Source organism: Ylistrum balloti, unplaced genomic scaffold (assembly GCF_031769215.1).
Source record: "Ylistrum balloti isolate Yb309-2 unplaced genomic scaffold, AGI_CSIRO_Ybal_v1 Utg370006, whole genome shotgun sequence".
NCBI lineage: Eukaryota > Metazoa > Mollusca > Bivalvia > Pectinida > Pectinidae > Ylistrum > Ylistrum balloti.
Window position 1 is genome coordinate 1,491,422 of NW_026782081.1, and position 12,876 is coordinate 1,504,297.

General features: G+C 33.9%; 1 protein-coding gene across 1 annotated transcript in view; it reads left to right on the forward strand.

The window, feature by feature from the left end:
- LOC132548269 (uncharacterized) overlaps positions 1 to 12,876 on the forward strand; it is a 53,775-nt gene that overhangs the window by 16,187 nt on the left and 24,712 nt on the right. The window contains exons 2-17 of the mRNA XM_060212120.1: positions 556 to 745; positions 1,087 to 1,217; positions 1,882 to 1,982; positions 2,657 to 2,662; positions 3,827 to 3,921; positions 4,314 to 4,510; positions 5,082 to 5,160; positions 5,490 to 5,595; positions 5,951 to 6,037; positions 6,332 to 6,598; positions 8,077 to 8,156; positions 8,394 to 8,460; positions 9,606 to 9,802; positions 10,294 to 10,363; positions 10,615 to 10,763; positions 11,351 to 11,426. Coding sequence (XP_060068103.1) covers positions 556 to 745; positions 1,087 to 1,217; positions 1,882 to 1,982; positions 2,657 to 2,662; positions 3,827 to 3,921; positions 4,314 to 4,510; positions 5,082 to 5,160; positions 5,490 to 5,595; positions 5,951 to 6,037; positions 6,332 to 6,598; positions 8,077 to 8,156; positions 8,394 to 8,460; positions 9,606 to 9,802; positions 10,294 to 10,363; positions 10,615 to 10,763; positions 11,351 to 11,426 — 1,898 coding nt within the window. The remainder of the gene's footprint in view (positions 1 to 555; positions 746 to 1,086; positions 1,218 to 1,881; positions 1,983 to 2,656; positions 2,663 to 3,826; positions 3,922 to 4,313; positions 4,511 to 5,081; positions 5,161 to 5,489; positions 5,596 to 5,950; positions 6,038 to 6,331; positions 6,599 to 8,076; positions 8,157 to 8,393; positions 8,461 to 9,605; positions 9,803 to 10,293; positions 10,364 to 10,614; positions 10,764 to 11,350; positions 11,427 to 12,876) is intronic.

Consider the following 12,876-nt stretch of genomic DNA (forward strand, 5'->3'; position numbering starts at 1 on the left):
CTATTTTGTGAATCTTAAACATCTGTCTGCAACAGTTTTGAAAGATGTCCAAAATTTAGTTATAACAATTATTATAAAATTTTCTATTTTGTTTAGTTTGTGAGATCATAAATCTAATGAAGCTCAAAGTAATTACATACAGCCATTCACAAAAGCCATTGACTGATTGCTTTCAAACCTTGCCCCTTTTATACTGCATTTCTATTATTTTATACACACAAACTATTCATATTTTACTTATTACAATATTTGTATAATTGCATTAGTAGATAATGGAATAAATCAGTCTATATTTGTATGAAAATGAGATGTTGAGGTAAAACAGAAAATACTAAAAACTGCGGACATTTGAAAGCAAATGCACCCCAAAGTGGGAAATATAGAGCTGGTAAACTAGGTCATATTCTACACTTGTGTAATCGATCGAGATATATTAGTTGCAATAGTAAATATTAGGTAGTACAGTTATCATAATTTTAGATTTTGTAGAAAAATTTTCACAAGATGTATGACCTTAAATGTTCTCACCTATAATGCTGTGTCTGTTTATGATAGGGTGGCTGGTAACTCTGCCTACATCATCGGGACGCTAGCTGAGTCAGACTTAGGATGTAGTCGCATCTTGGGCCTTGCAAAAGGGAGACATGGAGATCAAAGTAGAAAAATCCTACCTGACCTCACACGCATGCTGGCCTTTGATGATGCTGAAAGTGTGATGAATGCTGCTGGTACAATGGGAACTCTGGTAACATCAATATTCAGTCAAAGATGTCTGACACTATTTTGATATAAAGTAATATCTACCAAATACTTACATTCTTTACCCTGGCACCTTAGGCAACCAATCAGTAAATGTGAAAGGTTTTCATGTTTTTGTCTTGTCATATAGTTTATTATTTTGAGACCAAAAATAGATTATTTTCATGGAGTAGACAAAAAATGTTCAACTTGTGGAAAGATTTTTGCAACAACCAAATTATACTGCACATCAAAGGCATGACAAAAGAGAAACTATTTGACCCCAGAAAATAATGTGCTTACTGTAAATATGAAATAATGACTGGTTCACTAATGTATTACCTGTAGGCGGAGAGTTACGAGGGTCGAGAGTGGATGCTTAATGAACCATGCCTGAATCAGACGCTGGATCATGTGACCACACTTCTGTCCGCTGAGAACCTATGGACTGCCAGTAATGCTGCACTAGTTCTTGCCAGGTAAAACACGTGTTCATGCAAATCAAGGTTTTATCTTTGTACCATGATATCATTGTGCTACAAAGTGTTACTAAATTCCACACTTAAGATAAAAATTCATAAACTCAAAAAGTCCTTGAATATTTCTTTCTCATCAGGACAAATTCTTTTTATGTTACTTAATTCCAACTGAAGTAAAGAAAAGGGGCGTGGCCATTATAATGCTGACATTGTTTATATATCATGTTATATTTCTTATATATTGTCTTGTGGCTTAAGGAACATTTAAAAGAGTTAAAGCCCTTTATATGAGAAGTTGATGTGATATTTTATTCCGTGTTGTAATATAATTGAAATTAAGAAATATCTGCAATAATTAATACTCCTAAAATTTTCTTAAAAGAGTAAGCTATTATAATGATAATGGAATATATGGAATGATGGAGTTTTTGTGATGATAATGGCCATTGCATTGGGATAAAAATTCTATATTTCAGGTGCACCCTTTCAAAATTGTATCTACTGGTTGACTAGAGAAAACTTTTAGAAGATAATGGCATCTGTAACATTGATGAAAATATGGAATCTATTAAATCAGATTACTCAATATAAAAGTGCCTGACTGTATTGTTCTGTCATCTTCTGTAAGAACATTGTATATCTGAATATTGAACATTTTTTGCAGATTAAGCATTTCTGAAAATGGATGTGTGAAGGTTTTAGACCATGAACACTCACAACACATATTATCACGACTGGTCCAGTCTCTAGGGGTAGATGAGGCAGGTAAGTTTGATGGGCATGGATAGTATATTATATAATCTTGCTTGAGTTCCTTTGAAATTCAATTATGTATGCATGTAAATGTTTATTATGACAATGCAGGGGAACTTAAGTCGCTTATCTAAATTCAGGAACATCTATAAAGACATAAATCATTTCTTATTATACATTTCATTAATTTCTTTTCTTTCATTTTTTAAATTGTAACTTGGAAAGGGTATAAAGTAGCTTTTTACTAACATACCAGTTATGGTCCAATAAAATTTAGGTATAAGAAAAACCTATTTTTCATCGTCTTGTAATAAGCCCAGCTACAATAATATATGCTTTTGATTTTGGCAAAACGGAATATTTTTCCACTTTAAGGGCTTATTGTGAGTTCAATGTAGAATAATTTTGTACATAAGTCCCTGAAAGTCCCTGAAAGTCCCAGAAAGTCCCTGCAAGTCCTTGGAAGGAAGTCAATATATACAATACTATTCATATTGAATGTACACATATGGATCCATTTGTCCAAATTGTAATCTTACATCTCTAAAGAGCATTATCACAAATTGAATAGGAAGAATACTTTAATTTAGATATATTTGAAGTGCAGTGATTTCTACTTTTGGAATATGAATCGTTATCAGTGATTCAGTGTATAAAGAATGAAATTATTTATTAATTCATTTCAGCGTCAGGTTTGATTTTTTTTTTTTTTTTACTTTTTGGGCTCAATACTTAGCAGTTCTCCTACTTTTTACTTCTGTTTCTGTTCATCTTCTCTGTATGTTAGGTTACTGTTTCTGAATGATATTACCAGCGGTGTATGACAGTGAATGTCTCTACATCTCCGATTTAAACAAAGATTTATGGATTAAATGAAGAAAAATTTCTTTTTGAGAAAAAATACTACATATTGGTAAACAACAATGTGAATTCTAAATTGCAAAAATTCTTTGACTATATAATGAGGTGTTTCTCTTCTAATTGAGCTAATTGATATCTAAAGTGAATTGATCTCCTAACTTACTTGGCAGTAAGAGAGACAGACTGTCTTTTTATCAGGAAACAGTAATGCTATGTTTTGTGATACTACCTAGCAACTTACTGTTACTTGTACCTTGGATGGTATTTATCATATATATCTTTCATATGTCCATTTTTCCCAAAATGGCAAATAAAAGTCAACAGGACAACACTAGATGGCCTGGATTTCTTTCATGTCATTTGTAACCAACCCTTGTCACAAAAAGAATAATATTTTTATTACAATGTTGCTTACATATACATACATACATAGTATGTCCTGGAGGTTGAAACTCTTTAGATTGTGTAATAATGAAAATGATAGCACAATGAAATGCTGCCATTGTCATTGAGAGCTGTTAATCTATCAGTATGGTGATTATTCATTGTCAGTCCTATTTATTCAGGAATTCTTGATTTACCCTGAAACACTAAAACACCTTCATCTTGGGACTTTGTGGTTTCCTGGAGGTTTATTTCAGATAATTTTGGTTCAATCTAATTTGCACACTCTCTGTACATGTATTCTAAAAATTCACATATTATAAGAAAATTTAATAATCTTTTGGTGTTAGGTTTGTCTTGTACATCTTCTTGGTGTGTTATTTATAGACCTAATGCATTTAAAGTTTATGTCATTACCCAAATGTGTATCTTTTTTGTTTGTTCAAAACATGGAAAAATATTAATATACCTTAATATGGCATGTTGTGTACAAATTTATTTACTGATAAGTATGAGACGATTTGCAGTTTTAATGTCATATTTGAATAATTCAGATAATGTTATCAAACTTGATATGTAGCAAATGAATCTATTGTTTATAATTGTGACAGGTCGTGGAATGAATGCTGCATTTGCCATAGGACGACTGTGTGACATAGAGGCAGGCAGGAAGAGATTATTACAGTTGACAGAGTCAGAGAGAATGGTGAGTAGTTGTGTAACGGTACAAAGTTTAAAAGGACTTACAACTGTGTGCTTAAATTGTAGTTCTCTAGATAGAAAGTGTATAAGTAAAAAGTAAGTGAATACTTCATATTGCATCAATGTATCCACTCTGTTGGTTTACAGCTGTAAACATTCTGTGAAATAGAATGATAACTTGATTCATATCTTAAACAGAATAAAGATTGATCCTCTTTAGCCTTCAGGCTATGAAATTAATATATGTAATGGTGGATACACCTGAATAGTTTTAAATATTTTGAATTTTTTATTCTGAATATTATCATTATTTTTATTCTGATGAATAAGTAGTAGTATGATTTTGTAAGGATTGTCCAGTATCTAAAGCGTTAAGTGTAAATATTATCCTTACAGCTCTCAGCATTAGCAAAAATGTTGAGTTGTGATGACACTGGATCCAGTAAGAATGCCTGTTTTGCCTTGAGTTGTCTAGCGACCAATGTGGAGGGTCACACACGTCTGCTCAACAACCTACATTCTGATGACATCCTCCGGACGCTTGCCAATCTTCTCACGGCCGAGGACACAGAAACAGGATGGTTTGCTGCCATGTAAGATCTCATTATATTGGTTAAATTCTTAATAACCAAGATCCCTGTGGCTGTGATGTTAACACAGTATCAGGCAGGGATCAACAGCTATCAACTGGTGGAAATAACTCAACCAAATTCAAAATCGCAGCGACAAAATGTGTTCAGTTTTTCAGACAACCTTTTCTGAGTAACCATATGAAGCCCTAGTTATTGGGTCAGGCTTTTTTGGGATGAACGGCTATCAAGTTTGTTTAAATAATCAACCATAACACACTTTGAAAGTCAGAGAGGCTAAATGTGTTGGAATATTTCAAAGGCATAGTCTCAATTAAATGATCAAGAAAACCTGGGTATTTAGCCTGAAGCATACAGTAATAAACAAAATGTAGGTCATTCAATCATAACCAAGAGACTCAAGGTCATGATTTTTGACCTATAACATGAAAGGCTGACCATCTAGTTCATTCAAATACATGTAAATGACCTTGACTCACTTTCATGATCACAAAAAAAAAATAAATCTAAGACAATGCTTCCAGTCACTTGATGAGAAATGTCCTTGTCAACATATTGTGTTTGTGTTTACCAGGACTCTGCGAACCCTTGCCAGTCAGCCCCGTGGATGTTTAAGGCTGAGGGACCATAGTCAGGTCATCCCTGCCCTGAAGGTAAGGCACTGCAACAGTCAGTAAATCTTGATTATAAATTCTCATATCATACCAAATGAATATTGTTGTTTGGACAGGGATAAATGCCACTGTTAATATTTGTTAGCAATAGAAGTTTTGAGATGGTTTATTCTCAAAATATGTAGAACTACAGAGAAATATATTGATAAAAGTCATGGCACCTTTTTTAAATATGCTTTAATTACTCAGTTGTTATGTATGTTGGAGAAATCCCCATGTTAACATGTGCTCTTTGCTTGTGGTGATTTGTGTGTGTTTGAAGGATGTTGATGTGACAATTCATTTCTTGAATCTCTTTGTATTTACAGGCTGTGGTAAGTCGTGATGATGCCAACACAGATCTGAAGGAAGAATCCAGCATTACATTAGAAATCCTAAAGAAATTATCTAAACCTAATCCACCTCATCTACAAAGTAAGTTGGCACACATTTCTGTAATAGTTATGATAGTTCCTAATCACAGGGACACTGGTATTAATATGTATTGAGAGTTATTTCCCTTTCTTTTTCAATTGCAACAGTGATCAGTATCATTAAGCAAGTTGTCTACGATTCATGTTTGAAAATATGTTTCTGGAAAAGAACAATAAAATTAAAGTTTAGATAGATGAAGTCAGAAAAAATTCTTTGAATATTCTATGTGATTAAGTAAATATAAAAACTGATCATCAGTTTGTTAAATTCTTATAATGATAATCTCATGCATATTGCAATTATCCTGAAAGGTGTCAGTTTTAGTCACTACAGTGTAAGATGTTTTCGTTCTCAGTCATCAATAATGGTACGGCTGTGAGAGCATCATGGGACCCCATATCTACAAAAAGTGGCTTTCAAGTCCGCTACCAACTATTTGATAGTATGTACTGATATGTTTATTGGACTTTGACTAATTCTGTCTTGGGAAATTAAGACTAATTGCACAATGTTTGAAATGACCGGTTTTCAACAGTTCTAAAGCATTATAAATTAAATTTTTAGTGATATTTTTTTTTTAATATTTTGTTTGAGAGAAATTGCTGTGTAATAAATGATGATTTACAATTACAGATATGTAAAGTTTAAAAACAATTAATTGAGATATGAGATCAGTAGACTTTTACGATGATTTTGAATAAAGTTTAGATGGCTATGCTTTTGACTTGTTTTACAGCTACCAAATGCATTTTCACCGGAAAGGAGCTGGAATTCAACATAACTAGTTTACTTCCTTGCACTCAGTACTCATACAAACTCCGTGCATATACAGAAGGTGATGAAAGTCCATTTAGTGATTTAGCACTCATTGTCACAGAGGAGTCTGTTCCAAGTGCTCCACAAAACTTACGGGTATTAGGATGTACAATTACTCAGCTAAAGATTGGTTGGGACCCTCCTGAACATCTGAACGGGGTCCTGAAGGGTTACACAGTCTATCAAGGTATTGCTTGTGTATTTGGTCTTCACTGTTTCTGCTTGCATTCATTCTAGATTAAAAGTAGATAATTTGTGTGTTTCCTGTGTAATTTTCAAGTATCTGATATGGTTCACTTCTGACATATAGTCCTTTACAATGATTTGGTATTTTGATCTAAATGTTTTCAAAGTTTTGTTTTTGTAAACATTTTTTTATGAAAATGAGTATATTTGGAGGGATGATGACCTTTTGTAGATATAAATTGCAGTTTACGACATCAGAAAATCCTGTTATATAGTCAAGTTGTGATTGCAATAAGGATGTCATTTCTTTAGTACCAGTAATTATGATGCTATAATAACTTCTGTCCCACTCTTTATATCAGATTAGCTGTGTCCTTATAATAGATGTATAATGATTCTCTTTGGTATACTCTGTTGGTGTACCTTGACACCATACTGTAGTCAAAGAGACACTGTATTTTGATGCCACCCAGAAGTAACAGAGACACTGTGATTTTTTATGCCACCCTGTGGTATAAGGGATACTGTGGTTTTTTTATGCCACCCTGTAGTAATAGGGATACTGTGATTTTTGATGCCACCCTGTAGTAATAGGGATACTGTGATTTTTGATGCAACCCTGTAGTAATAGGGATACTGTGATTTATGATGCCACCCTGTAGTATTAGGGATACTGTGATTTTTTATGCCACCCTGTAGTAAAAGGGATACTGTGATTTTTGATGCTACCCTGTAGTAATAGGGATACTGTGATTTTTTATGCCACGCTGTAGTAATAGGGATACTGTGATTTTTTATGCCACCCTGAAGTAATAGGGATACTGTGATTTTTTATGCCACCCTGTAGTAAGAGATATTGTGTATTTTGATGCTACCCTTTACTTACTGTATTTTGATGCCACCCTGTAATAAATGTGTATATTGATGCTGCCCCATGGTAACAGGGATACTGTGTATTTTGATGCCACCCTGTAGTAACAGAGATACTGAGTATTTTGATGCCACCCTATAGTATCAGAGACACTGTGTATTTTGATACCACCCTGTAGTAACAGAGATACTGTGCATTTTGATGCCACCCTGTAGTAACAGAGATACTGTGTATTTCAATGCCACCCTGTAGTAACAGAGATACTGTGTATTTTGATGCCACCCTGTAGTAATAGAGATACTGTGTATTTCACTGCCACCCTGTAGCAACAGAGCTAATGTTTACTTACCACCTGATGGTAACAGATCTTATGTATTCGTATGCCACCCTGTGGTAACAGATCTTATGTATTCGTATGCCACCCTGTGGTAACAGATTTATGTATTCGTATGCCACCCTGTGGTAACAGATTTATGTATTCGTATGCCACCCTGTGGTAACAGATCTTATGTATTGGTATGCCACCCTGTGGTAACAGATCTTATGTATTCGTATGCCACCCTGTGGTAACAGAAATTTTATGTGTTTGTTGGTGTCTATATTGCTAGGTGACAGAGTGGTGGAGAACACAACAGAGTTAGTGTGTATCATCTCTGGGTTACAGGCCAATACTTCGTATGACATAGAGGTAAGGTGTTTAAGTTGTCCTAACATTACTTTCACCAAAATTCCTTCATTTTTTTCACTTCTCCCTTACAAAAATGTTTGATTTTGATTTAATTTCCAATATGAAGAATCATTTGCAGTTTGCTCATTACAATGTGCATATAGCTTTCTCTGAAATAACAGTGATATTTATTCAAGTGTACCCAAAAAAGTTCAATTGAAAGAACACTGAATTGTTAATATGGTTTCTATTGTGCAGGTATGTGCTGCTACAGCCAAAGGTAAAGGGGAAAAAGCATGCTTGGTTGGAACAACTTCAGAATTAGGTATGTCTAAATAAACGAGTTGCTACTAATTACTTAACTGCTACTTTTGAATTGAAAACCTTTACAGTTGATGGCTAGCTCTGACAACACCTTAAGGTCATCATTTCTTGAATTATTGTTAGATCTTTAGATCATTTGTTAGTTTTTACACCAAGATTGCTTTGGATCAGGGTCTCATTGTAATAGCTAATGGCTATGTACAGTCCCTCTAGTTCGAGTCCAATTCTCTACTGACTGAGCTGCTACAGTCCCTCAAGATCTAGTCCAATGTTCTGCTAACTGAACTACAGTTCCACTAACTGAACTACAGTTCCACTGACTGAGCTACAACAGTTTCTCCAGTTTTTTGTCCAAAACTCTACTGACTGAGCTACTACAGTTTCTCCAGTTTTTTGTCCAAAACTCTACTGACTGATCTACAACAGTCTTTCCAGTTTTTGTTCAAAACTCTACTGACTGAGCTACAACAGTCTCTCCAGTTTTTGTTCAAAACTCTACTGACTGAGCTACAACAGTCTCTCCAGTTTTTTGTCCAAAGCTCTACTGACTCAGCTACAACAGCCCCTCTAGATCTAGTCCAATGTTTTGCTGACTGAGCTACAACAGTCCCTCACATATAATCCAGTTCTTTACTGACTGTGTAACACTTCAGCCCCTCAAGGGAGTGCATTACTTTTAGTAGCAGCTTTTAGTTTTTAGCTTTTAGTAGTAGCAGTAGTAGATCTAGGAACATCAGTTTGTACCAGTACTGTTGTCTAGAGACAGAGTGACATCTTTAGTTCTCTGGATGCCAGTAGTATTGGTGAATCTAATTGTTTTAGATACATCAGTTGTTTTGTAAATGTCAATATGTATTTATCAGTAGCTCTACAGATATTGATAGTTCTAGAGAAATCAGTATTTCTGTACTCTTGCTGAAGTTTAGAGTTGTATCAACTGAGGGAAGCACAAAAAAAAGTCTTATTAATCAAACTTGGGTTAAATTGTATCCAAACATTTTTTGGTACAAATCTATATTTATGGTGATATATATCCAAATGTTTTGTGGTACAGATCCACATTTATGTTACACTGAAAATCTATCAGACCTTAAACATTTCTACATTATTCATAACTGAGACCTTACTTATTCCTTTGTTTTGTAGGTGCTCATGCTCCATCCAAGCCTCATGTCCAGGTGATTGGACGTAATGAGATCCACATCACTTGGGACCCTCCAGAGGTTCCCCTCGGGAGGATCACACGTTACGACCTCATCATGAATTCACAGTGTATTTACTCTGGCACAGACCTCAGTTTTACTGCCAGAAGACTAACTCCAGACACTGAATATGCTATCACGGTATGTATACAAATCAGTGGACATATCTAATAGATATACTTATGTAATTGTTTATAAACTAGACATGTGTCTACCAAATATACCAAAGTCATTTTAGTGTCTTGTTTGTTACAATTGTGTAAAGTTTATGAGTTTTCAATGCATTGTTTGTGTCCTGCAGTAAACTGATATTAGTGAAGTGGTCTTTTAAGATATTCCAAACATTTTGGTGTATGAAACCAGTAAAGACGGAATAAACTGTGATGGGTTAGTTACTGTATTCACCCTGCTGTCAGCACTGACAGACATAAAGTTAAGCAAAGTTTTGGAAAGGATAATGAAAAAAAAATCTTTTGTAATTTTACAGAAACAGCAATATATATGTGTAGTATTCAAAACAGCTTATTACATATACCAAGTTAATTTCGAGACATGAGCTTACTGCTGCATAAATATGGTAATGTTAAAGAAGTATGAACTAAATCTGACTGGAGAAATGTTTGTTGTACTAGGTGACAGCATTAACTAATGAAGGCAAGTTTGTAAGCAAAGTCACAAAGAAAAGAACTTCTAAGGATGAATGTAAGTGCTTTTACATATACAGTTTCTTCAATATTTAAGATTATCTTTAAACAATTACAAGATAACAAAACATTCTTCAGATTATTTTTTCTGACAATATATGTTCTTTGTTTGAGTTATCTGTGTTTACTTTATGTGAAAACCTTCTTTTATGAAATTGATGTCTTCTAATGTCTACATATCCTGTCAGTATCATTCATGGTAAGAATCATTTATTTCTAAAATAAAGAGTAATGTCCCTTTCTTCACAGATGATTCTAACCGTCCTCCTCTGTACCAAACACCTCCAGCACGGCGAGAAAGTACTGCACTAGATGAAAAACCACCAACTGTTGTCCAACCCAGAAAGAAAAAGTCAGTCACAGGGACTGAGGCAAGGTCTAGGGCTGTCAGTGCTAAGGTAAGTAGGACCTATATTGACTAGGTGGTAATACTAAACCAAATTTAATACTTCCTACATGTACAACTAGACTAGTGGTCTAGGACCATCATTTACACTGAATGGCTGGAAGACCTAGACCAAGTTCTATACTTACTAGATGAGAATCTTTTATCAAGTTTATACTGATTGGCTGGAATCCTAGACCAAGTTCTGTACTTACTAGATGAGAATCTTTGATCAAGTTTATACTGACTGGCTGGAAGTCCAATACCAAGTCCTATACTTACTAGATGAGAATCTTTGATCAAGTTTATACTGACTGGCTGGAATCCTAGATGAAGATTTAAACTCACTAGGTGACTAGCTGGTAATCTTATTTTAGGTTTTATGCTTACTTGCTGGTAATTCTAGGTCAAGTTTTATACTGACTAGTCTCATCAATTACAAAACAACAAAACAGTTCAGTAACTTCAATCATATAAGTTGATGAATTTACTGTCAGCATAACCAAGGATTGAGTTTTTGAGGAGTTAGTTAACACATGGAAAAAATAATTTTAATATGTATGCAGTTCAATAAATGAGTATATTTCTTTTCATTTTCAGAGGTCCAATACACCTGGCAAAGAAAGAACAAAAACACCTGGTGACTCCCGCGACCCCCAAACTCGCCCTAGTTCAGGTATTGGTTGTCTTATACTTTTGGTTCTGTTATAAATCAATCATGTTCCGATAAAGACAAGATTTATTTTAGGGCGGTACCTTTCATAATTTGTCTCATCACGAGCATGTCAGTAACTATATGATGTCACATAAAATTCTGCTGAAATCTGTGCAGCCATGTTTTGAGAGTCATTTTATTTGTACACCTCAAGAGGAATCATTTCCCCATATAAAGTTTCTAACCTGATCTATTTTAATTTCTCTGATTCAGAAGTTTAATTTAATTCATAAAATTTGATTTGATTTCACTATGATTCTCTGTAATAATGGATGTCTCCGGAACAGATTAATCAAATAATCTAAAAATAGGATATACCAGTGAATTTAAGTATGCTGATTTCATATGTGTTACCAGCTTCATTTTGATTTTGTGTTTTTCAAAATCTCCCTTTAAAGTGTAGTAAATAGATCACTAAAATATTGATATATCTATATTATACAACTGTTGTTTTTCAGTGCCAATACGAGTTTATAAAGATATACAGGGTACAGATATAGGGATTTTACTTCCTGTTTTGTCACTAGTAAAAAGTTTCTCTCATAATACATTAACAAAAATGGACCTATAATGATAGCTGTAATAAGACTAGTGTCATGTGAATCATTGTAGCACCATCAGTTATGATAGAATTAGGATTAAAACTTTCTATCTTAACTAATGCCTTGTTAGACCATACAACAATCACCCAATCCACAGACTTTGAAAAGTCTGGGCTAAAACTGTTGTTGTTTGATATAGAAAATTTACTTCAAAACACCTACCAGGTAACTAACTTAAATAGTAGAAAAGGCTTAGTCATTGCCTTTCTATATCTCTTCATGTCTTTAAAAACACAAAGTAAAGCTGTCATAGTTTTATTTGTACTAATTCCTATTTGAAACATTTCAGAAATTCTTGATACTGCATGACCTTTCAGATACAGTTATATGAACCATTTCATTTGGAAATGTTTTTAATTTCTTGCATACTTTTTTCTTTAAGTGTTTAGTTTTTCTGTAATGTTTTTAAATTAACCTTAAAATACTGTTCTTTCTTCATCTGTTGATTGATTTTTTCATCACATGTAAAAACAAGTGTTACTGTAAAAGAGTTTTGAGAAAGTATAAGTATAGTCATCAAATTTGGTATATGCCTGATAAGACCCTAGGGTGCACAACTGGAATCGGCAAAAATAGAGATTTGAATCTTTTTAGGATTCTGTGGATTATTAATGGTTATCTCCCCCTGATCCTAATTTGGTCACATTTTTTTCTAAGCACCATATAAATCAGGTCAGGGAAGATTGAAATTGGAAAGAAACAAAAAAAAATTTGCTGATTTTTTTCCCTCCTGTATAATTCATAAAAATATAAGTAAAATAATGGAAATTTAAAAATTAGATGAGTTAGCTACAGCTGCTGGGTGTTGT